This window comes from Leptosomus discolor, chromosome 9 (assembly GCF_034619465.1).
Source record: "Leptosomus discolor isolate bLepDis1 chromosome 9, bLepDis1.hap2, whole genome shotgun sequence".
Taxonomy (NCBI): domain Eukaryota; kingdom Metazoa; phylum Chordata; class Aves; order Leptosomiformes; family Leptosomidae; genus Leptosomus; species Leptosomus discolor.
In genome coordinates this window covers 14,272,647-14,300,236 of record NC_141399.1, presented here as the reverse complement: position 1 = coordinate 14,300,236, position 27,590 = coordinate 14,272,647, and the positions used below count along the sequence as shown (strand labels likewise).

Below are 27,590 nucleotides of genomic sequence, written 5' to 3'. Positions count from 1 at the left end.
TGGGCACAAAATGGTATTAAAGAGAGTGTGCATTACTAGGTGCAGGAGTGGAACGGAACTGAAATGAAAATGTTATAAGCAATCAGCTAATCTGGATGTGGAATGGCTGCTAAGGAGTCCCAACCCAGGCCAAAATCTATACACAATTAGCATCTATTAAAAGATGAAGCACAGGATGGTGGGACAAAAGACCATGAAAAAAGGCTCAACTCCATCTTTCCAGCCTGCTTTCCCCTGGGCTGGACCAGCCTGTGCCAGCGGCAGAAAAGCCACTCGCGGGGGGCACAACCTGCCCCGGCTGGGGCACTGCTGTGGCCTGTTGCTGATTTTGCTCTGTAAATAAAATCCCTTAGTCACAGTCAGGTTTTATTTGAATCCTTCTTGCTGCTTGGCTCAATAATTTGAGGAGAGGGGAGTGGCTCCTGTGCCATGAGATACACCTCAACATGTTAGTACATTAAATCTGATCTCTGATTTCTTTGACAGTTTTAAAACAGGAGGCGATGCTGGTTGGGGAGCAACAGAAGTGGCATAACTCCCACTTAACCTCATGTTCATCTTTGCTTCTTCCTTACTTTCTTGTGAACAAATTTATCTAATATAACTTAGCCTGGGGGAGGGAGCTGTTAGGTCACTGAAGAAAACCACAGTGCCACAGTGCCACAGTTCAGTAAAGGCATTAGAATAAAACCCTTGAAAGAAAAACAATGGCAAGCTGTCTTCTAATTTTAGTAGAGAGTGGCTATGGTCAGTTAATTAAATTAGACTTTATTGATTGTGTTTTAATGGGTTTGTTTTCTCTGACAGACTCCCGCATCTTGCAGTGTGACAGTCTTGATGTAAATAGACACGCACACCCCCCCCTCTCTTGAAATCGGAGCAGCTCCCGGCAGCAAAGCCAAGGCTGTAAGTGTGCGCGGGAACCGGCCCGAGGGCAGGCGAGCGGGTGGGCACAGGCTTCCCTTGGGGCAGGGACACGCAGGGACACCTCACCGCAGCTTTCACTGACCCAGCGTCATGAGATGTCTCGGCCATCCGCAGCGTGTAGCAACTGCAGACGAGGTAGTTCTGTTGACTCTTTGCTGTCATCAAATGAGTCAGCGGCAAGTCAGTCTTGTACGGCGGCAGGGAGTGGTATGCCAGGAAATCAGTCACAAAAACGGGGGGGGGGGGGGGGGAGGGGGGAGAGAGAAAGCCCCGAAAATCCAAGCCCTACTTGATTGCTTTTTAAAGTTTCTATTTTCTTTAAATGGTTGATAAAACGTGCACAGAGCAGCACGGAGGGCGCTACCCTCAGCACCCTGTGCGAGCACCTCCGCCCGCTCCTGGCCCAGGCTGCACTTTGCACAGCGCTCCTCAGGGCTGCACTATTTCACAGCCCTGCACGCACGAACCCGTCCCGGCCCAGGGCGACCCGGCTCCGCCGGCCTCTGCCCACAGGTCCGTCCCGTGCAGGCCCCGGGTCGCCCACCCACGGCCGTAGTTGCCCCCAGCCGCTGCCGGCCTGGCGGCGCGGCCTCTGCCGAGCGCTGCGCGCACGGGGAGCGGGGGCTGCGCCCCTCTCGCCCTGCGGACCCCAGCCCGTTGCAGCGCAGGGGGCCTGGCACCCCCGGCCGCGCATCTGCCGCCGGGGGACTTGCGCGGCGGCCGGCGCAGCGGTGCGGTGCAGCGCAGCTTGCGCGCCTGCCTGCGCGCTCCGCCAGGGCGCTGCGCCCCGGCCGCGACGGGTGAGTCGCGCTCCCGCCTGTGCCGCCGTGCCACGGGGGCCGGTCCAGCGGGCTCCCCCCCGGGGGAACCGTCACCGCTGGAAAGCCGCGGGCGCTCCCAGCCCCCCCCTTCCGTGGGGCCGGTACGGCGGGGCGCGGGAGGCTGATGCAGCCGAGGGCGTGCCGCTCCCGGCGGATAAAGGCCGGGCGGCGGCGCGGGGCCCGCGCAGAGCCGGGGAGCGGAGGAGCAGCGCGCAGCGAGCGAGCGGGCGGGCCGGCCGAGGCAGCGGCGGGACCAGGCGCAGGAGCGGGGCAGCCGCTGAGCGCCGCGTTCCCTACCCGCAGGCGGGCGGGCGCGGCCGGGCGGAGCGCGGGCGGAGCGGATCGCGGCGGCGGAGGAGGAGGAGGAGGAGGAGGCGGAGCGGGGCCGCGCCATGAGCACGCAGGCGCGGGGCCAGGGCGGGCGCAGAGCGACCGATCCCGACGGCGAGATGCCGGCCACCGAGAAGGACCTGGCGGAGGACGCGCCCTGGAAGCGGATCCAGCAGAACACCTTCACCCGCTGGTGCAACGAGCACCTGCGCTGCGTCAACAAGCGCATCGGGAACCTGCAGCATGACCTGAGCGACGGGCTGCGCCTCATCGCCCTCCTGGAGGTGCTCAGCCAGAAGCGCATGTACCGCAAGTACCACCAGCGGCCCACCTTCCGCCAGATGCAGCTGGAGAACGTCTCGGTGGCCCTCGAGTTCCTGGAGCGGGAGAGCATCAAGCTGGTCTCCATCGGTGAGTGCATCCCCAGCGGACGGTTTTTTGGTCGCGGTTTTTTTTTTTTGTGTGTTTTTTTTTTTTTTTTTTTTTTTTTTTTTGCTGCGCCGGCCGTCTGCCTCGCAGAGGGGCTGGGGGCAGTGGGCGGCCGCGGGGCGCTGCCGGCCGGGCTCCCCGGGGCCGCGGGCTCGGAAGCTGAGGGATTGCTGCTTTTTCTTTCTTTAAAGAGCAAGCTTTCGGGGTGCGGCGTAGTGTTGGTCTAAAGCTGTGTGTGCGCTGTGCGCCGCGGGGCTGCCCCGCAGCCCGGCTGTCAGGGCTCTCCTGTCCTCCCGAGGTTCTCTCCTGTCGCTATTCCATCGGAGAGGCTTTGCTTTCAGGTCTTTTCCTGAAGAAACCCAGTGCCAGAGGTGTTCTCTCCCTCTGTAGCCCGTTTCCCCAGGCGCTGACCCCTCCGAGAGCCCTGGCAGGAGATGCAGCAGGGACAGTGCTTGCCCCAGCCTGTGTCCGGCCGGGGGTACCTGGGCTCTGGCAGGGTGCTGGATCCTGGCTCTTGTTGGGTGAGCTGCGGGGAGATACGCCCAGCCATAGGTGGTAGAAGAACATGAGGAGACTTTTCTTGCTCGCCAGAGCCCAGTAGATGATGCCAGTGTTCACGTTAGTGTGGATGCTCGCCTAAGCACAGTTGCAGCTTTTGAGCAGGACTGCACTTTCTCCTCAATCTTTCTGCTGTGGTAGGTCATGGGTGGAAAATGTACAAGGACCTCTGCTAATTCCAGGAGATAGGTGGTTTGAGGTAATGCCTGCCCTGGCTGGCACCAGGGTTGACTGTCCACGCCATACTGGAGGGTGCAATTGCTAGTAACTGGTGGGCTGCTCGGGAAATTGAAGCTGTTGGCATGCGTGTGATCCCTTGGGAATGCATGTGGTGACCGTTTTGGGAATGGCTCAGGTGTGGCTCCACTGCAGTTTGTAAAGCAACAATCTGAATGCCTGAGAGATCTGTGGGAAGGAATGTGAATGCCTTTTCTAGCTCTTTGCCAGATAACTCTAATTACTGCCTGCTGATGACTCTGGCCTCGATGAATTGCACAGCTGAATCTGGGTGAGTGCAGCTCTGCTCAGTTGCCTAAAACTGTTGGCCAAGGTGAAAGCTGCTTCCTCTCAGAGGCTTTAGCTACAATAGCAAGAAAATATAAACTTCTCCAGTCTGGGAGAGACCTGGCCCTCTTTGGAAACCTGGGTGGCTGGGTGGAGTAGGTGGGTACCCTGTTGTTTCTTACTACTAGCGTGTAAAAGCAGCTTTGGACAAATGAGGAATGCGGTGTCCCGAATGGCTGATTATCCTCTTGGGGGGAAAACAGCTATCGTACTTGCAGCTGGGAGCAGATCTGGTGCTAATTATTTACTCAGGGATGCATTCCCTTTGCACACAGTGGGGTTCGAGTTGCAGCTGCCGACTCCTGGGCTTGGCTTGCTTTTGCTAACGTTGGAGCTCACCTTTCCTTTTCAACCACTGGAATAGCTCCACACCAGCCCAGTGCTCTCCTCCTATTGTATTGTTTGCCCTAGAAAAACGTTGCTGCTCCAGCAGCCTTCCTATTTGTCTGTGGGACTTCCTGAGGGCTGCGGGTTTGGGAGATCAAGGTTAGTCTGGTCAGGCCTGGCTTCCAGCGACTTCCTTTCTAGAAATGCTGCTGCAGCAGCACGTCTCCCTTCAGGATTAGACTGAGCTGCGGGGTGACTGTAGTCATTTAAGACTTGTTTAACTGTTTTGCAGCTTACTTGCGTTCTGTTGGCTAAAAAACAAAAACCAAACCCCCAAACCCTGAAAAAACTTGTTGATGCTTTGGCAGAATGGATTTGCTATACTGCTAGTGCCTTTGCCATGTCCCAGCCTCTGCGTGAAGGGGTATACAGCTCCATCCGTGCTGTGCCACCAGAGCTGGAGCCAAGTGGCAGCACAGGAGCCCTACTGTATAGTCCTGGATAAACTGAGCCACTCCAGGAAAAACATCCTGAACTTACTTTCCAAAAAAGACATTCAAAGCAAACCTTGCGGTTCTCCACTTGGTTGAAGGGGCTGAAGCCCACGCCACCCCTCCTGCAGGCACAGGGTCAACTGGGATTGCTACCTGCCCTGAGTGCATTTCTCCCTGTGGGCTCTGAAGAACTTGGGGCTTTCTTTTTGTTTCTGCATTTTAGTCTCTTCTTTTGTATTCCTGAACAAAAACGAGGCCATTATGGGGTCTGGAACTATGTATCAGTAAAGGCTTTTAGGTAGAGAATTTTTATGACTGGGTTGGTCTTTAGGGCCTGGGGTGTTTAGGGCCAGCTCTGAGCCAAATCAGTTGGGAAAACCTGACAGCTGTGGCTGCTGGATTTCTGGCATTAATAATGCCATCAGACCTCTGCTAAGTGGATGCAGTGCCTGTTCCAGTTATTATTTAACTTCCAGGAACGTTTTGGAAGCCATGTATTATGGCTCAGCTACTGCTGCTGTACTACGACCACACTTTAAACTCTCTTTCAGTAGCAAGCTTTTGGCATTCAGTTTTGGTCCATTTAAAATAAGTCTGCGTATACACAGAGAAATCAGTTAAATTTATAGTGTTTGACCACAACCCTTTCTGGATGGACAGTGAGTCCAACCTCTCCTGCTGCTGCTCAGAGCTGGTAGTTTGTAGTTTCAAGATGCTTTTGTTCTAGGTGTGAAGTGCCTTCAGTGCAGATGTGACCACATGTGTGGTCTACCGTAAAAACGGCCATAAAGCACATAGGTGCTTTGTGCCATCCAGCAAAGATGGAATTGAAAGCTCTGGAATAGCTGCTGTGAGGGAAGGTGACTTGAACACAGAGTCTTCTCATGGTAGCTGCTGTACTACTCAAGTGTTAGCAAGTGCTAAGTCTAGCTTTTTTTTTATGTCTGCTAGACTGAAGATAATTGCAGATTCCTGGGTGCTGAGTGGTGTATGGCATGACAGGCTCTGGGGAGTAGGATGCCAGGAATGCAGAGCACAAGGGCTTTGCTCTTGGCTGAAGGGGCTGATTGACTCTGGAAATTAATTTGTACACATCGTGCCTTGGTAAAAGTCATAGCAAGTGGCAGAGAAGGGGGGGCTGAAGCTGATTTGGCCTTGAGTGTGCCCCTGGAAACCTTGATACCAGGCAATAGTAGTCAACTGGTTTGGCTTAGGAACAGAGGACTTCAGTGTCTGAAGCCTGGCAGGTGGTTTCAGGCTGTGACCTGCCAGGTTGCACCCAAGCTTGCGGCCGTCAGGTCCTAGATGCATGCTCTGGTGCTGTTTGGTGCTGGTTGGCAGCATCCTCATGGCCGCTGCTCACCCGGCAGCCCCATGTCACTGGCAGAGGCAGGATGGATGCTGAGCAGCTGGCTTGTTTGTTTGGTAAAACTGCAATCTTGGACTGTGGTGGTCAGATTGATCAAACTGAAAAACATGCAGTTTCTCTTTGCCAGGTTATGCTTTCACCAGATAAGTGAGATGATAGGGCTTGCCTCCCATCTGCAGGGTGTCACTGGGATCTGGTGCCAGCCTCAGCTACAGTTGTGGTTTGTTTTAAGGCTTGCGTTTGTGGTGGTCCCAAGTCCCACTGCAGTGCCTGGAGGGAGTTGAGCCATGCTAGGGGGGGACATAGGTGAGGAGAGGGTGGGGTTATAATCATGATCTGTGGTACTTGCCTTGTGGAGACCTTGGTGGTCTTGGGATGTCCCAACTGCAGGATTACTTCTGGAAGGACTGTCTCTTTCTGACGGAGCCTAACCTGTGTATCTGGTGGGTTTTTGGTTAATGACAAAGTACTTGATGCGTGAACTATGCTCTGTAGTGCAGACCTCCAGCATGCTCTAAAGATGAAAGTGTCTTGACCTGTGAGTCCTTCGAGTACTTCTTTGAAATCTCATTTTGGGAAAACAGTTGAAAAAACTTTCTTGCCTAGGCTGTTGATACACTCACTGAAGGGTGACAAAGTGAATTTAAATTTTTAGAGGAAAATTTAATCTTTTCTAAAACTTGGTAAATGTATTGTCCTGTAATGTCTAAAGCTAGGGCCTTGAAAACTGAAAAAAAGAAGATGTGTTTTCAGCCTGTATACAGTTAGGATGTCTTTCTCTTACTCCAGGTGCTATTAACACATCATAAGGAGGTAGTTGAAATACACTTGCATTTTCTCTGCCACTTACCTGTGACTTCCCTGGAGGCTGTTTTCTGGAAAATATCCAGTGTGCCTTGGAAGTATTGTTCTGCTTCTTGGATATGTGACACTTAATTCTTCCCCTCAAATGATTTTTGATTGACTGGCAATGGGCCTTGCTGCTGGAGACTGGAGGTGGCTTCAGTTTCTGAGGGTGGTTGGTCTCCTCAGGACCTTCTGTTTCAATAGTTGGACTGCTGGTCTAAAGAAAAAGTGGCTTTGCATGAGCTATTTGCTCCAAGTTACAGGAAACTTTAAGGTAGCTTACACAGACTGTTCTTGCATTCTTTTGCGTATGAGCGGAAACTTGTAAAGTGATCAAACTTCAGCAAAATTACTTGGGACCAGTTAGACTAATGTGCTAAACAGCTTTTTCATTTAAGGCACTGAATGCTATGCCAGCTATTCAAGAAGGACTAAATTCTTAACTGCTCCATATTCTCATGCCATGTCCTGTATTGACTTACATGGGGGTGTTTAAATCTAAATGGGTCAGGATAACACTTTTCCTAGCCTACAACTGTAATCTAAGAACATGGTTAGCCTTGTGTGTGGCCATGCTTCTGCATTGCCAGTATTGTTTGGTGTCTGCTCCAAGCGATGGGAAGTAAAATTATGATCCCTGAATCCCCCAAGCTGCAGAGGAATTCTGTTTTCTCTCTGCCCCTCTGAAACGGGCTTTGATGTACAGCTAGTTTGGGACCTGAACAAGGGCCTGCCAAGTTTAGACCACTAGTACCTGTTCAGCGAGCACACCAGAGCAAAACCATGCATTGCAGGTGATGCTGGTGTGAACAGACCTCTGCTGTACCGTGACACTCACCAGGTCTCTGCCACCAGCATCAGGTGGATCTCCCTGTGGACCTGTCTTCCTTTACTGCATGGTGTGGTACACAGCTCACAAATACAGCATCTGACCTGTAAGTCATTACAATAATGAAGATGCAAAGCTCAGCAACCTGGGGTTTGGCTCTGTTAGCCTTTGGTACTGGTGTGCCTGAAGAGCCTGTCCCAGTGGCTGTTGCTTACAAAGCCTCAAGCTTGACTTTGGCTCTTGGTGAGGTAGCCAGGCTTTCTGTAGAGAAACCTGTAGGTTCCTGTGAGAATTTCTTGCTTTTTGTGTGTGTAGTCTGAGAGTACTTTGGGTCCTGTTCCATGGGGAGAGGGAATCATCATGATGGGTACGCATGGTAGGTGGAAGTAGGTGAGGATGTGTTGCCACAAACTGCTTGGAGTTGGCAAGAAAACCAGAATCAGGTGTTCCAAGTGTGTCTGCCAGAGGGAGGAAATGCTGTGTAGCTGAGTGTTAACTGTTGGGGGAAGAATCCAGGGAAAAAAGTAGAAAAGGCTAAGGGAGGACACTGCCCATCTTTGTCAGGAGATCTGAGCAGGCTTTTTTACAGCCTTCACCATATGGCACTGCTCACAAGGCTTAGTTTGTCACAGGCTGAATTCATGCGAATGGTGGGGGGAACAGGTATGTGCCTTCATGTTGTGTTTGGAGAAAGAAGTCACAGTTTTCATGAAAATACTGTATCTGTGAAACCTGTGCTAGCTGTTGCTGTGTCATTTCTTGATTGCTCTAGTATCATGTGTGCGGTGGAGGTGAATACTTGCCCACCGTTTTTTCCAACGGCTGGCTGGGTGGGGTGAGCAGAGCTACTCTTGCGTTTCCTGGGAACTTGACCGTGGGTTCAGAGTTGACTCAACTGAGATCTGAGGTTGTCTCTTCAGTGGGCTAAGTGAGCTCTGCCTGTTGATTTGGATTAATGCAGTGAAGCTCGAGTGAGGTTTTTCCCTAGGTCTTGCTCCTGGGGCCTTGGTGCAGACTGTGTGTGTGTGTGTGTGTGTGTGTGTGTCCCCGCCCCACAAGGCAAAAGTTTCTGTAGCTTGCACTCCTGCCTGTGTTCCTCCTGAGGAAGGACCAGTGCTCTGTAATATAATGGGGAAGATGCTTTCTTCCAGGTCATTGTTAGGGGATAAATCCTAGTTCCTATACTTGAAAGCCTTACAGTGAGTGTGTGTTGTATCATAACCAGGTGGTTCTCTAGGCTCTGACATGGCTTTAACCTCTGTGTGAGCTTCCCTCAGCTTTCTGTCCCCCCTGCAAATAACCTTGAGTTTGGGAGGTGTCTACATAACATCTAGTATGTCATAGCAAGGATTGTATCTGCTGTGGTGGGCTTTGGGTTCAGCTAATGGATTGCAGTTTCTTGTGTAAACGTATTCTGCTGTAAGCAGTTGAAGTCCAACATCCATAGTGAGATGTATGCAATGTCTAGCTTCTTCTGTGCTACTACATGGCAACTATAATACTTGCACTGCTAGAATAAAACGGATTTTTTTTGTTAGGAAAAACAAGCTAGGCCACTTCAAACAACAGCCAAACGAAGAAGGTTTGCTCAAGTTCCTGGGGAAGCAAGAGTTGCCTTGCACATCCTTCCTTGTGCTGAGTAACACAGCAGACACTGCCCTGGAGCTGCCTGGGGCTGGGCAGAGGGTGGAGCAGCTGAATCCTGTCTCCCCTGGTGTGATGGGTTGGGGTTGTTTGGATCTCCTGCTGATACTGCCCTTGGAGGAAAGTAGCCATGGCTCTCTAATAAACCCTCTGAGAAGAGCGGCCACACATACAGCTGCGCCATCTGGTTGCTAATGGGATGCTTCCTCCGAGTTGGATAGGTGATGGTCCTCTGCTGTTCCCTACAACTTGCAGAAGTAGACAGCTAACCTAATGGGAAGGAACCAATAAATACTGAAGGCACTCTCTAACTTGAAAGCATAAATTCAGCTGATATTTCAGAGTTGTTTTCTTTGGGTCATTGAAACAGAGCAAGTTTTACTGATCAGGCTGGTAAGTTGATAGTGGCAGAGCTTTGAACATCCAGGCTGGGATACTTGCAAGGGGACAAGCTGTTTTCATCTAACAGCAGCAGCAGGTTGCATGAACCCTCCTGCCAATGTTACCCAGTAATAGCACAAAAATGGTTGTGGGCCACGATGACCTCATGGGCTGCAGCTCCTTCTCCCTTGCTTCAGGGCATGCCATAAATCATGACACATTTATTTGTCAGAGCATTGAATTACTCCGGTATGAGCTGGCCAGGCTGCATGGCAGCACAGCTCCCAAACACCGGGTCCTCTGAGGGCGAGGTGGGCACAGACAGACACTGTCACACTGATGCCCAGCCTGCTTGCTGTGAGGGGAAAAATGGGGCAAGGGCTGTTGCAGCAGCATGTCCCGGTGTCACCTAGGCGCAGACTAGCAGGAGGTGCATTGCTGCAGACGGTGCTTGTGTGGTGTGGGCGCTGTGCTGAGCAACCAGCCAGAGGCTGTGAGCAACCCTCTGGTCTTGCTGTGCTGTTGGGGAGTCTCTTGATGTCTTCTGCAAGCCTGGGTGGGGTGCAAGTGTTTGCAATGCTGGCCACAGGTCCTCTGCTCTGCTGCGGAGCAGTAACTGAAAGCAGTGGAGCCACCACCCTTCCTGCTAGCCCATGGCTGGTGCGTTTCCACCAGCTTTTTGTGCTGAAATCTGGGGTGCACTTCAGACTGCCAGCAAGATGAGCTCTCGGCTGAGCTATTAAGTGCTGCTCTAAAATGCCAGCTCCTGTGCCTTGCATGAGTGCTGTGAGCATGTCTGGCCCTGGGGTAGGATGCTGGTGGCCGGCTCTCTTCCACAGCTTACAGCCCACGCTCATCTCAGGCTATTCTGGGTGCTTGCGGCTGCCTACTGGTTTTGATTAGTCTGTGGCCACTCTTGTGAGGAGACAATGTGTGTGTGTGTCTGTCTGAGCCGATATTAAAGGGTACTGTCGTGTTTGGTGGGCCTAAAATGAGCCGTAAGTGGCAACTGCTGAGCTATGTTGTGTAAATAAGTTTTTGAAAGGTCTCCTCTGGAGCCCTGCAGAAGTAGGCACGGTGTACGGAGCTGCTCTGAGCAAACAACCATGATATGTGCATCTGAAGGTTATTCAAACATAGAAGAGGAAATGCTGTTCCCCTTGGCTAGATACTAATGTGCTCTATCTATACTTCCTTTAATTGGTATAATTAACTGTTTTACATTCCCTTTTCTCACAACAACCTTGCAGCAGTAGGTGCAGCATGGTTTTAATGGACTTCCCACAGGCAAATACTGGCAAGCCAGGTCTTGGAGCTAGTTTAGGTCTCAAGGCTAAAAAACATGGACAAATAGGTCTTGGAGGTGACCTTTACCTTTGTGCAGATTCTCCATTTATTATAAGGTGAGTGGTAGCAGCAGGTTCCTCTGTGTTTGGACTGCAGGAGCAAAGAGCCTGAGCTGGGGGATATGTGCAGGGTCCTGCATGTGTCTCTGATGCATCTCCCTGGCAGGGCAATGTCAGTATAATGAATACACCTTGTGTCTGTTCTGGTGTGAGACACAAATCTTGGGTTAACCCGAGTGCTTTTGATTCTCACTACAGAATGGGGAATGCTGGCTTGCTAAAAACAAAATTAGTGTCAAAGTGTTGTCTTGATGGTGCAAGGTATCAAGAGATACTTAACCTTTATAGCTAGACAGTGAATTTCTGCAGGGTTTCCTTCTCTCTGCAAGGCTCGGAATAATTCTGCTTTTCAGTCTCCCAAGTAGTCCAAAGCCCAGGCACCTTTGAGCCTGCTCCAACACCTGGATGCTCCTGCAGATTTGTTGCTTTCTGGAGTTGCTGCTAGTTGCTGTGGCTCTCTGAGCAGTTGTCACTTGCTCAGACGTGGCTTGTTGTATCAAATTCCTCTGTGGGGAAAGAGTTGGTGTCTGAACAGACTTAACATACCAGCTGTGGGAAGACTTGGGATGCTAATTGTGTTGTTTCAGCTTTGTTCTGGCTGTTGATTAACAGTGTGGCTGCATGCAAATATCTGATGGCTTATGTAACTGCTTGAACAAGATCAATGATCTAATTAGAAGTCAAATGGAAACAGCTTTAGTTGTCTCTGATTATTTCTTTTGGTAACTCTTTTAGGCCTGTGACAAAAGTGCCACTATGAAGAAATAGAAAACTACGCTGATGACTGCTACGAAAGCTTGCAGTGAATTGCAGTGCTACAGCCCAAGGTCAGCAGTGCTGGACACTGTGGCTGTCAGGTGTCAGAACAAAGACATGGGTGCTTTTAAACTGGGACCATGGGACCCTCTGTCATGGTGTCATCTTAATGGTCTCAATACTTTGTGCTTATGTGGCCCCATGGTATCTAGTGCTGGCTGAAGTCAGTTTGACACTTAGCAGAGGATGCAGCATGTGTGCTGGACAACTGGACTGCTACATGAAACACAGATGGCCAGAGGGAGGAGGGCAGCTTTTACCACAAACCCAGCGCAGCTGCTATCAGAGAAGACCCTGGCTGGCAGAGGTTGGCTGTGTGTTGATAAACCAGCTCCTGTACCAATAGTATTTCCCTGACCTAACCCAAGTAGTAAGAGTGATGATTGCCAGCTCAGTTGAGTCACCAAAGACCAAGGAAGGTGTCTACTTGAGGGGCCACAAAACCAGGCTACCGAGGAGTGCCTGCAGATCCCTGTGGCTTTGGGCTTCAGTGTGTCCTGGGGCTCCCCAGAGCTGTGCAGAAGCAGGCACAGCTCACAAGTAGCCAGTTATATTTTTTGCATCCAAGAAAGTTAGAAAAGCCTGAGAGAGTCTTCCAGGGGTTCAGAGTCTCCCTCAAAATGTAAGAGTGAAGAAGCACTAATTGCTTTTAGCTCACTGCCACTGTAAAGCCAGCTGGCTCAGCCCTGCCCTTGGTGCTGTCGCACTGGATGATTAGTGGCTGCTAAGTGAGTATTACTGGGCACGCTAATGCCTTGCAGACGTCTGCAGTTACAGAGATAGGAGCATCTGGGACTCCTGGACAAGAGTATTGCAAAGACCTTGTCCCAGAGAATTAACCACATCATTGCTGTTGGGATCCTCACTTGACTATATCCCAATATACCACTTTCTGCGAGGACACAGTTCGAAGCTACTCTGCAAGGGTTGGCTCATGGACATGGTTTGCTCTGCCATGAAAGCACCAGGAGCAGCAAATTTTAGTGAGGAGCTGCTACTTCAGGCCCTGCAAACACCAGACATGTCTGGGGTTTTGTGGGTGGAAAGCTCTGCTGAACAACCCTGACTCATCCAGGGAAGCCCCCTGAAGTTAGTGGCATAAAACCCTACTTCAACAAATCTACTTCAGATTTTGCTATGGTTTTGTAGCCTAGCTCTGAGTTCAATGTTTAAAACTAAAGAAATACCTCTTCTGATATAGATAAATAACTGAAGAAAATTATGTACCTTTAACAGGTTTTATTTGCAAGGAGGAAAAATAAACTGCTTCATATGAAGTGCTGCAGCTATTGGTTGAAAACACTGCCTAAGGCAGAGGAAGCTTAAATATTTTAACCAGCTTTATTACTTAAGCATAGGCTTTAACAAGCTGCAGAATATTTCATACTCTACCTGTAAGAAAATTAGCTCAGGATTCTGAAGCGAGTACCTGCACTGCCAAAGTATTCAGGCTCAAATGTAGAAGCTGAAAGGAGCAGCCCAGTCTCTGCCTAGGAGCAGGACAAACTCCTGTGGGGCTTCTGTCTGGTTGGAGGTAATGGCATGTTACTAAACATTTTTCATTGTGAAATGGAGGAATTGATAACAAAGAAGGTGGCCTAAACCTGTATCTAATGTGGCAGGTAACTGGAAGGGGTATGAGAGATCAGGCAGAGCAGTGTAGCTTGCAATGTTGCTGCAACTATTCCAGCTCTAGCAAAATTGTCCCTAGAGCCAGTGCTTTATTTTTTTGTGTTGTATTAAGAATGTGAAACACAATAGGCTTGCAAATGTGAACAATGTGAGACTGCAGATTAAAACTGAGATCTTACAGCTGGTGGGGATTTGGGTAATTGCCTGCACCCTGCTTAGTCAGCATGTGTGTGGTGGAGTGCTGTCCCTGAAGACTAGGGAGAGAGCTGCAAGCTTGTGAAGTTTGGAAAGACTTGTGTGAAGCCTTAGTTGGAACATTTGAAGGCCAGTCTCTGGAGAGGAAAGGTGGTATCCCTCTGAGTGCTGCCTAGCTTGGAAATGCTGTTAGCAGCGAGAGCCTGTTATGGCTGAGCAGCTCCTGACAAAGTTGGATTAGGCTGATAGTGTCAAATGAGCAGAGCTGCTCCCTGCCTCTTGCTAGGAGCAACCTGGTGGGGGGAAGAGCAGGAGGATGGCCCCTGAGCAGAGCCTGTACGTAGCAAAGGACCTACGATGCGGGAGAGCAGCTGGGGTGGTCCCTTGGGCTACTGGCAGTGGTGCAAAACTTGCACAACTGAAGCAAAGCTTCGCTGTGTGGCGAGCAAGTTTGGGTGGGAGGAGTGGGTACGTGGTCTGCACAAGTGTGTGTTGCACAGCTGGGGCTAATGTGTGCTCAAGCTGTACCATTAACCCCATATGGTCCTCTTTAAGGTGCTCAGAGACCACCCATGCAGACTGTGCCTCTGCAGATTCACTACTGCTTTGCTGCTCATGAAAGCTCCTCTCAAAAGAGGTCTGTCCGATAGCCACTGTCAGATGAATTACCTGGGCCTCAAGCCAAGTGTCTATTCCTTATGTTAGCGGCTTGTAGCTGAAACCGTATAAACACAGTGCTGTCCTCTGTGGGATATTAAACACACAAGGATTAAATCTCAACTGTGCAGGAGTGAGCCTTGTGCTACATGCAGATGGAAGTGTGTTTACTGCTAGGTTACACACAAGTATACAAAAATATGTTCAAATTACTTCCCTGCTTTCCCCAGAAAGAGGGGAAAGCTGCTTCCTTCAAGAAGCAGCTGCACAACAGTGAATATTTTTTATTTGAGGATTGATGTTCCAGGAAGGAAGCGGCCTTCTTGAATGGGGATGGTTGTGGTTTCCAGTGGAGGGGAGGATAGAAGTCTGAGCATGAAAGATCGCGAAGATTTAATATGTAGCTTGGTTACGCACAAGAGCAGAGACATTTTCTTACTGGTCATGGAAAAGCAACAGTGCCTGCCAGGACTGCAGGGATGTGCAGTGGATGTGTGTGTTTGTAGTGGCTGTGCAACTGCCCCGAGCATCCTCACTTGGTGTGCAGCTGCAGGAAGCAGCCTGGCTTGTGCATATGTGTCATCCTCCTCCTGATGGGCACTCCTGTGGCAATGTCATGCCTGTGGCTGGAGCTTGGAGGCAGGACCACAGCTGATTTCAGGTGGTTTGCACCATCACAGCAGCGCTGAATTGCAGTGGAGTGGCAAGACACGTTCTGGTGGCAGCATGTGGGTGTAGGGCTGCTTTCAGTGCTGTGTTTTTGTTGAGAGTGAGTACTTATGTCTGAATGGATATTGCTGAAATATCCAAAAGGAATTGCTGAAATGGCTCAGCTGTTGGGGGGAGATTTTCAAAGCGGCCACTTGGATCTGCAGCGGGGGTGCAATTGCGTGACAGATTAATCACTTTCCTATTGCTTCTCAGGGAAATGGGAGGACAGAGATAGCTGACGTGCTGATAAATTCTGGAGTAACTTTGTCACTAAGCTACAGAGCATCTGTAACAGGGTATCTGTGCTTAAATGCTTCAAACCTGCATGGAGCTGTGCTGTTAGGTGCTCAGAATCATGGACTATCAAAACTGAGACAAACCACAAATCTTTTGCCTAGCTAAAGCAGCTGGCAGGGTATTTTCTGATGTGTCACCAACCCCAGACCACAAAGTATGCTCCAATCCTGAGCTCTCTGGTGCTGCAGCATGGAGTGGAGATGGGTTGAGCCACGCAGGGCTGCATGAATGGGGATTTCCTTCAAGCAGCCCTGTGCACAGTGAATCACAGTCAGTACAGCAATTCTGGTTTCAGATGGAAAAATTGAATCTTGGTGAATGTTGTGGCCAAGGATTTCCCCAAACAGTAATCACTTCTGATAATTTCCAATGTGTTTGTTTTGGCTTCAGAAACTCCATCCATTGCAGCTTTCGTGCCTGGCGTCTGCCTCACAGAAGATGTCAGACAGCCCTATCTGAATGGCCTCATTTATCTCAGCAAGATTTTACATGCTGTTTCTTACAACTATCTTGACCTACCCCCACTGTGAATAAACATGCTCTTCAGTAACGCAGAGGTCACTCTGGCATCTGGAAACCCCTGGATTACTCAGTGCTCTTTGGCCTTGCGGGTTTTTTTGCAGCCGTATCTCTTGTACCTTTTCCATCTCCAGTGCATGCTGATGCCTGAGGATGGACCTGCCTGTGGGTCTCCTGCACTGAAGGTTGGTAGCCTTCCTTCAGCCATGTAAGGTACAACACAGTGCTGATGACTTGTCACCTGCCAGCCCCTGGGGGGTCTTTGCAAGAAGTAGCCGGGTTTTTAACCTTGATGCAACCTGAAGTGACCTGATGAGAAGTAGGATTACCTGAATCCTGCAGAGATGGTTACAGCACTCTCATGCTTCAGAGACAGTTCTCAGGTTTATTGTGTTACACTTGCAGAAATCTGGCTCTACAGCTGTTTTTATCAGTTCAGCCTTGCTGATGAAGGCTTGGCTTTCTAGTGTAAGCACATGATGTGTTGTGAGGAGGTGCTTTTTTGTTTGCATGCGTGCATGAAATAGCAACCTCCAGTTTATCAGACTCCTAGACAAGTATTTCTTGCTAAGGTTAGATAATTTTGCATTTGACTAAAATGTTAATGTCTTGAGGTAGAACTTGTTTCCTGTGAATTTGGTAGCAGTGTTGCTGACACTGACTCGGGTGTAGCAGCCCGCTCTGATGGGAAGGTGAAGCTTTGCAGTGCTATGGCAATAAATGTGCTGACCCCTGGGGAGCAGAGACCTGGCACACTATTATTCCCCTTTCGCTCCCGTCCCATGCCCAGAGGAGGGAGGCGTAGTTTGTGTTGCATCACTTGGCTTCAAAAGCCAAGTGAAGTGTTTCTCTGCAAAGCGTGGCAAAGGCCAGAGGACTCCTTTCTTCCCCCTTCCCTCCATCATTTCACAGAAATCCACTTTCCGGAATGTTCACTCCCCACTGTAGGGACTTTCCTTCACAAGTCATTCCTGAATGATTATTCGGCACTCGGGCAGCCTGCGTTGCCCAGGCCCTACAGCTTTCTGGTGCCTCCCGTCGGCGTTTGACCCCGGGGCGGTGGCCGCAATCCCGCAGCCCTTCCCGTAGCCCGAGCCCCCATTGCCGGGCCCTTTCCAGGGTCTTTCCCAAGGTCGATGCAACCCGCCTTCGGGGTGCTGCCCGCCGTGCTGTCCTGGAGAGTGGGGGGCTGCTGTGTCACCCCGCACCGGTGGGGAGCAGGACCGTCCCGAGCGGACTCGGGCTCCCTTCGCACGGTGAGAGGTTTGCGAGCCTGTGCCCGCCCCCGCCGCCCGGCTTCCGCGCGTTGCCCCCCCGAAACGCAGGGCTCTGCCGTCGAGGGGGCCGCGCTCCCGCCGCCGTCCCCGGCCGATAGCCGCGGTGCCCCGGCGGCTCCCGGGGCCGGCCCGGAGGGGCGGTGGGATGAGCTCAGCAGCGGGGAATGCGCTCGGCTGAGCGCGGGGGGGGACCCCCCCCCTCCCTGGGCCCGTTGTAGGGGCGGTCTGCGCGGGGATGTCGCGGCGGGCGGGCAGGCCCCGCTCCTCCGCCGGTGGCGCGGGGGGCGGGGGGCCGTTCGGTGCCCCGCGCCGGTGGACGAGACGCGCTGGCGGGCTGCCCCGCGGAGCTGGCGAGGGGCTCGCCCGCCTCCAATAAAGCAGCGCTCCTGGAAAGCTGCTGCTGTGCAAAGGCTCTCGAATCACTAGCGCAGCATCCCCGGCCGGGTGCGGCTCGGCTGGGTGTCCGCACCGCGGCCCCGCAGCTGCGAGCGGGAGCTGCTTGGCGGTGAGCGGCTCGGTCTGAAGCAGCCGGTGGGACCGGCTCTCAGTTCTCCCGTGCCGCATCCTGGCTCGCCGCTCGTCCCGTCCCCGGCAGCGTGGAGCCCTCCTCGTGCTCCTGGGGGAGATGGGGCAAGAGCGGGATGTGCACTAACGCCTCCGTCCTGGGGCTTTTCCCGAGCACAAGATCAACACGTTTTCCGTCTCACATCCATAACTTGGTATATGGCTTTTAAGACTAAGACGACAGAACCCCTAGGTGTATGCAGAGTGAAAGTATTAAGGAATTGTATCATAAGCCACCCGCAGTTTTGACTTTTTTCCCCACCCACCCCAACAATTCCTAATTTTTAAATTCTTGACTTCTTCCAGCCCCCTTGGGTGTTTCCAGCTCCTCTAGGAGAAGCTGTTACACTGCTGGCTTAAACTTGCTTCATGTTACGCCTTTCTCTTCTGGATGGGAGATGTAAGTAGTCTCTGGGTGTCCATTAAAAAGTTGGGCAGAGCTATTTTAGTCTGTATTTCATTCCTGTGAACTCCACTGGCTTGATTCTTTTTATTCTCTTCTGTATAAAAAGGCTGTATGATTTTTTTTCTTGCCAAATCTACACTGAAAGGACTGGATTTGAACTTATTTTTATTGTTGTGTGTTCCTCCTCATGAGAGATCCTTTCCAGCAGCCCAGTGTGCACCACTAGACAGTACAGGGTGATGGATGCAATAGTGGCCTGAAGTTCTCTGACTGATCTGAATGGTTTCAAATGCAGTTAAAGTAAAAACTATTGGAAAGATCTGAATTGTAAGATGAGCCTTGCAAGGGAATCTTTCTTTTTTTAATAACCAGACACTCTGGTAAGTGTAGAGTAAAATAGTTTCTATCCCCTTTAAAAAAAAAAAAAAAAAAAACAAACCAAAAAACCCAAAACCAAACCACAAAACAAAACAACCCACACCAAAAAACCAACTGCAAACACCCAGTGTTTTTTTCTATCCTGTCTGTGCCCAGATCAGCACTCAGTTACTGTTCTTACCGCGCTGCAGTGAAATGGCATTCCTCCTCTGGAAAACTCACCTTGTGAAAAGCCTAGTGGATCTGCTGTGTATAGGGTGTATACCTGGCACTTCCCGAAGATACACTTCCTCAGGTCACGAACGCCCTGGGGCTCGTTAGTGAAGCTGACCACTGTCAGTGTCTTGGCAGGGTGCAGGAGCTAAGCTGGGAGCGGGTGGGCGGGAAGCCCGCTGGGATTCAGGTAAGCTGGGTGGCATGGAAGAGCTCTCCTCGAGTCACAGCGCTGACCACAAACACTGCTGAGAAACAGAGGTGCAGTGGTGCTGGAGCATGTTGCCATCAGAGGCTGTAGCAGGTCACAGCTAGGAACCCATGAAACTGGACGGAGTTCAGCTGCCTCAGTGCCAACTCTGTGGAGTAAGCGCAGCCGGTGATTTTGCGGGGTAAGCTGGCTGCATGCAGCTGAACAACAAGCGATGTGCTGAGCCCTGAGAAGCTGTGAGGTGGCCCTGGGCTTAAGGGTCACTGGAGGAGATGGTTGCAGCATGCTCTCAAAGCACACAGGAACCTGTGTAATTGATTTAAAGACATGTTATCCCTACAGAGGATGTCGCTAATGTCTTTAGCAGACGCGGTAAGCCTGTGAACACATACTGTATGCTTCAGCAAAGAATTTCCTTAGATAGCTTGCTTGCTTAGCTCCGTCTCATCTGCATGCTTCTGTTTGGCATGCACACAGTGTGGAGCAGGGCTTTGGAAGAGCTTGGTTCAATGTGGAGTTTTCACTGTTGCAGAAGATCAAGCCCTAATGAGTACTTAACTTGCCTGTCCCGCAGTTTCTACAGCTGCTTAACAGTAGGTGAGAATAATTAAGAGGTGGGAAAGTACTCAGAAACTTCAAGATACCAGGATTTTAAATTCCTACAGCCTCTACATAAATGATCCGTAACTTAGGTGAACTTGTGTGTGTTATACAAAGTTCCTTCCATGTCAAGAAATAGGGAGTAATGGCTGTTGTTGAGACCGCTCCTTTGTTTTGTGTTAAGGAGCATGCATCTTGGGTCTTCCTTATGTAATGCATAAAACAAAATTGTAAATGGGAAAGACATCAAGATTGGAGAAGGTGACTGCTTTTTAGAGAAGCTGGATGCAAAGATCAGTGCTAGTTGTGGTAGAACTTTCACATGTGAAGATCAAAACTTCTGCCATGACTGTGCAGACTGTGAATAAGTAGTGTTGACTGTGGCCTCAGCCAATAAACTTTTTTTTAAAAAAGTAAATTTGCTACTTGGAAGTTGCTTTTTCAATGCTTGATTTGTTGCGCAACACTTTGCACAGTCTGTATTGCTAGCTCGATTTAGTAAGGAAGCTGTCTGCTGTAGTAGCTTATCTTGTTTCCACTAATTGTCCAACAGAAAGTAACTTGCAGCTCTGCTGTAGGGCACAGTTCAAGGAGCGTTGCCACAGTTTGGGTAATACTTGTGCTTAATCTAAATGCAAAGCAGGCTTGCACATAAGCAAAAGATACTAGTCAAAAGTTGTTTGTAAGAGTGGATTTTTTTTTTTAATTTTTAAATTGTAGAATAATTTAGTTCTGGAGAGACCTAATGAAGGTCATATAGTTCAAGCTGTGTACTTAGAGCAGACCCAAGTTGATCAGGGTGCTCAAGGACGTGTCCAGTTAAATTTGAGTATTTTGGAGGATTGAGACTTTATGGACTCCCTGGGCTTCTGTTCCAGTATGTGACAGACCTCATGGAGAAGACTTTTTTTTTTTTTTCCTTTTTCCCAAAAATCTGCTTGGAATTTTCCATGAAGCAACTTGGAAACTGTTTTGAGCAGTTGAGTGAGGGGACTCGCAGTCTGCAAGATCTTCTTTTGATTTTTATTTTTTTTTTTTACCCCCCTCTGGAAACTGCTTCTTCCAGCATAGAGCTGAGTGAAATAAAGACTGGACACTGGGCTGAGAAAAAGCTCAAGAGACAAGTGAAGCAGTTCTGAAAGATATGTGAGATCACAGGAATTTCTCTTGCAGCACTAGCTCTTGAAATCAAGTGATGGTGGATTGTAAGTCTACTAAATAATCTTACAGCTCTGAAGATCATAGAATCATAGCATGATTTAGGTTGGGAGGAACCTTAAAGATCATCTAGTGCTGATCCCTGGCCATGGGCAGGGACACCTTCCACTAGACCAGGTTGCTCAAAGCCCCATCCAGCCTGGCCTTGAACACGTCCAGGGAGGGGGTGTCTACAGCTTCTCTGAGCAACCTGTGCCAGTGCCTCACCACCCTCACAGTGTAGAATTTCTTCCTACTATCTAATATAAGTCTCCCCTCTTTCGGTTTGAAACTGTTACCTCTCATCCTATCACCACAGTCCCTGATGGAGAGTCCCACCCCACCTTTCCTGCAGAGCCCCCTCAGGTATGGAAGGCTGCTAGAAGGTCCCCCTGGAGCCTTCTCTTCTCCAGGCTGAACAACCCCAACTCTGTCAGCATGTTCTCATAGGGGAGGTGCTCCAGCCCTGTGATCATCTTCGTGGCCCTCCTCTGGACCTGCTCCAGCAGGTCCATGTCCTTCTTATGCTGGGGGTCCCAGAGCTGATGCCTAAAACTAAACTGGAATGTGCCCTAGGTGCTTAGGTTAAAGGATGTTGTGACTTAAAGACCTTAAGACAGCTCTGTTTAAAGAGTCAACACCAAGTGAGATCTTGCCATGCTGCTGGCTGGAGTACGACACTTCAGGTAGTGTTTAGGGATCTCTGCTGCAGTAGATGATTTTTTAAGCTTCAGATCGATGCCAGGTTTCAGTTTTGGCACTTGCTCCTGGGGCAGCTGCAAGCACAAATACAGAGGACCAAGCTCTGCAGCGCTGGCTGTTTTCCACTTGGTAGGTTGGGTTGGGAAGTTTTTTGTGTCCCAGGCCATAAAAATGACACACGTTTGTCTCAAGTTGGTCACATTGCTGGCTCAGGCTAGTCACGCTGCTGGCTGAAGGCTAGGCACTTTAATGTCTTCATGCTTTAAGGAGTGCGATATTAACAGTCCAAGTGTAACATATCATATTAATATTTTGTATAGAGCAACAATTATAAATCAGCTTGAGCAGTTAAAACTTGGTTCCCTTTCAAGACTGAGACAAGTGGTGTGTACTGTCAGCCTATGGAATTGCCATAATCCATTTTTTGGGCTGGTCGCCACTTAGTTAATAGGATAATAAAAGAGTAAGAATTACAATCTAGACTCAGAGGTGTGATGGGGGAAGCAAATGAGCTCTAGTTCAGTCTGTTTTCCTCTTCACCCTACCAGGCAACCACTTAAATCCTAATAGCTGACTAAGAAGCAGGATACTCCTACATAAAACTTAATGTTGTAGGCTATATATAGGCTTTTTTTTTTTTTTTTTTTTTTTTTTTACAGAAGAGTGAGTGCTCACTTGTCCAATGCTGATGTTGATTCTGCAGAACAGCTTAAGTCTCACTGGCAGGTTTTCCCCAGCAGTCAGCACGCAGGTCCTGTCGAGCTGCATCCCAGCGCCAGGACCTCTTGACAGTGGGCTGACTGCAGCCTGTCCCTGCAGACTGCTTCTGCCTGCATGCAGCTGAACCAGGGCTGCATCCTGCTGCATGGCAGTAGCTGTTTTGTTGGCGCTGGATTGCCATCGGGTACTTTTAGAGGAGGAAAGCAAGTTAGAGTGGAGTAATTGAGGTTAAAATGCACATTGAACAGCATGGGTGGGCATGAAGGTTCCTGTTAAAGGCAAACGTGAGTGTTTCTGCTTCTTGCTGGTTCCAGACCGTGTGTCTAGCCATGATAACTTGCAGACTGTCTAAAAGTGGTCATCTGGCAGCATTCACAAATTTGGAGTCTGCAGCTGAGTATCAGCAGGACTTCCATGTAGCAGCCCAAAACCTCTTTGAGTTCTAATGAAAAAAACCAACCAACCAACCAAAAAAACCTATCTCAAAATCCTCATAGTTCTGCTGTTCTAGATGGCACTTCTAAAGTTGGTTGGCTCTGTTTCCAGGTAAGCTGAAGTCCTCCTAAGTACTGGTCTGGGGCAGGCAAGACGTCCTCTGGCATTCCAGCCATGGATTCCTGCTTCATGCCTGGGTTCCTCATGAACACATATCCCTTGAAAGTATAAGTTAAATGGCTGTCAGCAGGTATCCTGCTCTGGTGCTGGTGCAGTGGTGTGACTCAGCTGTGCAGGAACTTTGATCTCCAAAGCACACATGACCTACCAGGTACAGTGAAACCATGAGCGAGTGTGCTCTGGCATATGTATAAGTGCATCTGCAGATGTTAACATAGGCATTGTAATGTGAATAATGCAAATTATGCAGATGACCATGCTTTCTCCAGGATAGGTTACATTATAGCTGTCTACAATAGTGCTGTAGAGAATTCGTTCAGCCCTGCTAAATTATCTTGGCGGATGAGATGCGGCAGCTTGCTTCCTCCGAGCCACGGTAAGGCGGGGATCGGTGGCTGTTGCCCACGTGGGGAGGGCTCCTTTAATCCTTGGAAACTCGCATCGTGCCATGGAATAAACACACTCTCCATTTCGGCTGAAAGCGGACAATTTGTTCCCATCTAGCTAATTCATCAAAGCTGAAAGTCAAACACTGCTGCTTGTACTGCCAGTGCTGGAGGTGCATCCTCGAGGGGCTGGGCACTTGCACTGTGGTTTTGAAGCAGTGACTGCAAGTGTGCGTCTCTAGGCTGTAAATTTACTATAAGCTCTAGAGGAGTAATGGAGACATGTAGCTTGAAAGGCTCTGTAAAGCTTCAAAGCATAGATTGTGTGAGTAATAAGTATGCCTAAAAAGTATGCCTAAAAGTAATGGTCATTGTAAGAAAGCACTGCTGCAAGATCTGCTGTTCATATAACCTGTTTTCCAGCCTGGGATGGCCAGAAAATATGTCTTGAAGCGGACCAGGGCATGGGGGGGATCCAGTGGAAAGCCAGCTGAGCTGGGGTACACAGCAACACCTGCAGTAATGATTGTTGGTGCTCAAGTGTCATTGGAAACACATTTTTGTCACTGCTCCAAAACCTGGGCAGTATTACACTGGCAGCGTGCACTTGGCGCTGGTGGGGGATGCCTGCAAATTTGGTTGTGCTGAGAGGGTTTCAGAGTTCTCTGAGACAGCTCTGTGCTCCTTGTGCAGGACCTGTTGATGAATACTTATCTTCTAGGGGTGCCACTTGCATTTTAATGCCTGAGAGACCTCGAGGAGAATGCACTGGATGATTTTAGTTGGTTAATTAAAAAGGCAGCACTAAAGCAGGGGCTTTTCTGGAGAAGCTGGATGCTTGGATGGAGATGAGCTTTATACCAGCGCTGGGAAGCCAAGCCCATTTAGGGCTGGACTCTGGTCTCTTGAAGATGGAGGGTCCTTTCGTATCATGATAGAGATTGTGAGTCAGAGCTGAGCTGCTGGTGGGATCCCCTGTAGCTGGGAGCGGGATGTCTGCAGTAAGGATGCACAAGTGGCTCTGCTGGGTGCTGATAAGGTGTCCTGTCCTGCCCAGGAGTTCTTCTCCCTCCCTCCTCCCCACCCCAAATGAAACCAGACAAGCCCTCCTACAAGCAGGCTTGGAAAAAATTACATCATGAGATCCCTGTGCTTGTCAGGAAGCCGGGAGGCCAGAAGAGCTTGCGAGCTTTGCTAACAACGTGCAGTTGCGAGGATGGCGCCAGCCCCGGGAGGAAGAGCTATCCCATTCCTGTGGTGACCTTTTCCTGTCATCGGGGCAGCGGCCCCACGGCTGGCCTCTCTGGACAAGGCTGATGAGATGGGATATTCTTGCTCTCGATGTGGAGCTGTCTTGTGCACAGGCTCTTTTTTCCCCAGGTCAAGGACCACTGCCCAGCCGTGCCCTCGGAGATGGTGATGAGGTGCTGGAGGAAGCTCTGAGCACGCAGCCGGTTGCTGCAGTAACTGCAGTGCATCCACATATAGACATTATTTATGTGCTGTAAATATGAAACGAGCCATTCTTCATCTCGAGTAACGTGCGCATAGCAGTGTGCTTGGGGTGGTTCTCTCCTCCTGGCTTTCTCCCTGGAAATGCTGGATGGCTTTCTGAAATTAGTTTACTTGTAACATACTAAATCATTGCTGTGTCCACTCTAGTAAAATGCTGATGTCAATATGAATCTGAAACTGAAGCTCAGAGACGTTTCTGGCGCAGGAATGCGACAGCCGGCGGTGTGCTCCAGTGCTGCGGTGTGAGCGGGTGGTCCTGCTCTGGGAGCATGGGATGGAGGTGCTGCAGGCACAGGGAGCGGGGTGGGCAGTGGGGGGCTCACACTGATGGTCTGTTTTTTGCATGCTGCAGCCCTTAAATCCAGCTTGCGGAGCTCAGGCACCATGGTGAGCCTGCCAGTGAGGCTTTGGGTCTCTTATTTATGTAAAATGCAGCTCTTCCTTCTGTTCTGATACAATTTCCTTCAAGAAAACTTTCCCTAATAGGTTGTAAGGGAGCATCTTCCCTCCACTGACCATCTGGCAGCTCAGCTAGAAAGAAGGTGGAAATGGGTAACAGCAGGGACTGTTTAGTTGTCACTAGGAGACACTACTTACGTGATGCAGGCTTTTACCTTGGAACCTGTAATTAAAACTCAGCGGGGCTTAATCACCTCATAGCTATCTATTGTATATTTCAGACTGGATGTGAAATCAGCAGTGAGCAGTCAAGTGGCAGACACTTACTGTAATCCTGTAAGATTAGTCAAAACTGGTATTTAAAAAAATTCAATACAAATAAAACCGGAGTAGAAACCAGACGTTAACTATCCAGAAAGGCCAAACACCATTCAAGTTCTGAAGTTATAGGATGATCTGTTGAGGACATACCGCTCTATTGTGAAACCGTGTAAATATTAACCACTTCGCCTGAGGACTGGGTTAAAGGGTGCTTACTGTTCCTGGTTGCTATTCTGTATAATCACTTGTTTTGAAAGTCAGGAGATGTTTTTGAATTGATAAGGTGGTATTGGGTTGCTGCTGCAGTCTCTGTAGCTGAAGAGGAGCAAGTAAGGCATGCCCAGGGGATGTTGGGCGTGATGAGGCTCGGCTTGGAGGACTTCACCTGGTAATACTCTGAATTTGAACTGGAGAAGGCAATTGAAGTATTGAACACTTTTCCTTTGCTAGCTAGGACTCAGTAAGATCCCTGTACAATTTTTCTGGTGGCATGAAAGTGAGTTTGTACCGCTGTAGTTGTCTTTACTCCAGCATCTGCTCTGGGAGCTGGAGAGCAGACAAAAGCTTCCAGGTCACTTGTAACTTCTATTGACTAAACAAGGGTTTCTGTAACAGTTTCCACTGAAATGGAGGAAAGAACAGAAAAAAGCTTTGCTGTAGCGTGCTGCTGTGAATGAAAGGATCAGTCAGGCTGAGGGCATCCCGAAACATGGCAGTAGAGCCCTGGTTTGGGTGAGCTCGGACAATCTGGACCTGAGTAGCAAAGGGAGTGCATCCCATCTGTGGCTCACTAAAACCAAAATAAATTGCAAGAGTATTCACAAAACTGTAGAGGCCACTTCATAAGGCCAAACGGATGCAAGAAAAATATCCTCCCCCTTCAGACAGCTTTTTATGACAATCTCATCTTGATACTAAACAGCCTTAAACTTAGCCTGCATAGTGTGTATTAAGTAGAGCTGTAGCGCAGTCACTGTGGTGATAAACTTTTGCTTGGCTAGAGTGTGACGTGGAAAAGACAGAGCTGGCTTTTCATTTTCTTCTAACTCTGAATTTGTAGCTTGAAGGGATGACTTTTTGTGCAGGCAGGAGTGTGACGGTGCAAAGGATGCCAAATGGACATCCACTCCCCACTTTTGCCAGTTGTACCCAGGTCATGATATATCTGGACTTTGTTCCAGTTCCAAACTCTTGACTTTGCTGGAGTTCATCATACAGCACTTTTTTTTTTTGCTACCATTTTTAAGATGAACTATTGATGTGTGTGGCGAGACATGTTTCTGTATATAAATGCAGTTTCCTAAATGGTGTTTTTAGGTATGCCCTGGGATATTTCACCTGTGTTGGGATGCTGTTCGTGTGAACTCCATCACATGCCATTTGGCCTCTTTCATAAGATACAAATGCCATTAAAAATACCATGTGGCACTTACCATCCAAATGCAAAATACCAGAGACCCTAAACTGCCAATTCTCCTAAGCTTGGTGTTGTAAAGCTTCAAGGGCAAGTCACATCACCTCTGGAGAGCGCTGGGTTCTTGGACTCTCCTCTTTCCTCCTGTCTAATGCAGGGCATGGAGAATGGTGTCTCTGCCTGAGCAAGCGTCTCCAGTGACCTGGGTCGCTTCTCTTGTCCTTGATTACCTGGGTATGAATCCAGGCACACTATTTTGAAAACATACCTCTTTCCTTTAGAGTGGGAAATAATCAGTTGTATGTCTTTTGTCTTCCAGATAGTAAAGCCATAGTTGATGGAAACTTGAAGTTGATCCTTGGCCTGATATGGACCCTTATCCTCCACTACTCCATTTCCATGCCAGTATGGGAGGATGAAGGTGATGATGATGCAAAGAAGCAGACCCCTAAGCAGAGGCTGCTGGGCTGGATCCAGAACAAAATTCCTTACTTGCCAATCACGAACTTCAATCAAAACTGGCAGGATGGCAAAGCACTGGGGGCTCTTGTTGACAGCTGTGCTCCAGGTAAGGCCTTTGCTTTGATGGTCAGCGTTTTGCTTGCTTGCTGCTCTTGTGGCTGCTCTGCTGTTCCAATGAGAGGAGGTTTTCACTGCTGAGCTGGAGACGGCTTTCAAGAAAACCCAAGTCCAAAGAGGCCGTCTGTGTGAAGCAGCAAGTTGTAAACAACTTGGCCAAGAGAAACACTGGCCTAAAGCAGAATGTGTGATTGCATTATTGGAGGCGCCATGTCTAAGCTTTGTATTGGGTACAAGGGACAAAGGCGCAAATGCTGGCTCCTAAATGCAAGGAAGACTTGTTCCCACAGCAAGTGCCAACAACCTTTCAACTTCAGGGCGCCGCAGGAGGCTTCATGTGT

General features: G+C 49.6%; 1 protein-coding gene across 5 annotated transcripts in view; it reads left to right on the top strand.

Annotated features, from left to right (window-relative positions):
• The first annotated feature begins 2,140 nt into the window (after window positions 1-2,140).
• FLNB (filamin B) overlaps window positions 2,141-27,590 on the top strand; it is a 72,276-nt gene continuing 46,826 nt past the window's right edge. For 2 of the 5 annotated variants that reach the window (XM_086470112.1, XM_086470111.1), the window contains exons 1-2: window positions 2,141-2,489; window positions 26,990-27,238. In XM_086470112.1, coding sequence (XP_086326238.1) covers window positions 2,141-2,489; window positions 26,990-27,238 — 598 coding nt within the window. The remainder of the gene's footprint in view (window positions 2,490-26,989; window positions 27,239-27,590) is intronic. The other 3 variants (XM_086470114.1, XM_086470113.1, XM_086470115.1) reach the window with 2 other exon arrangements.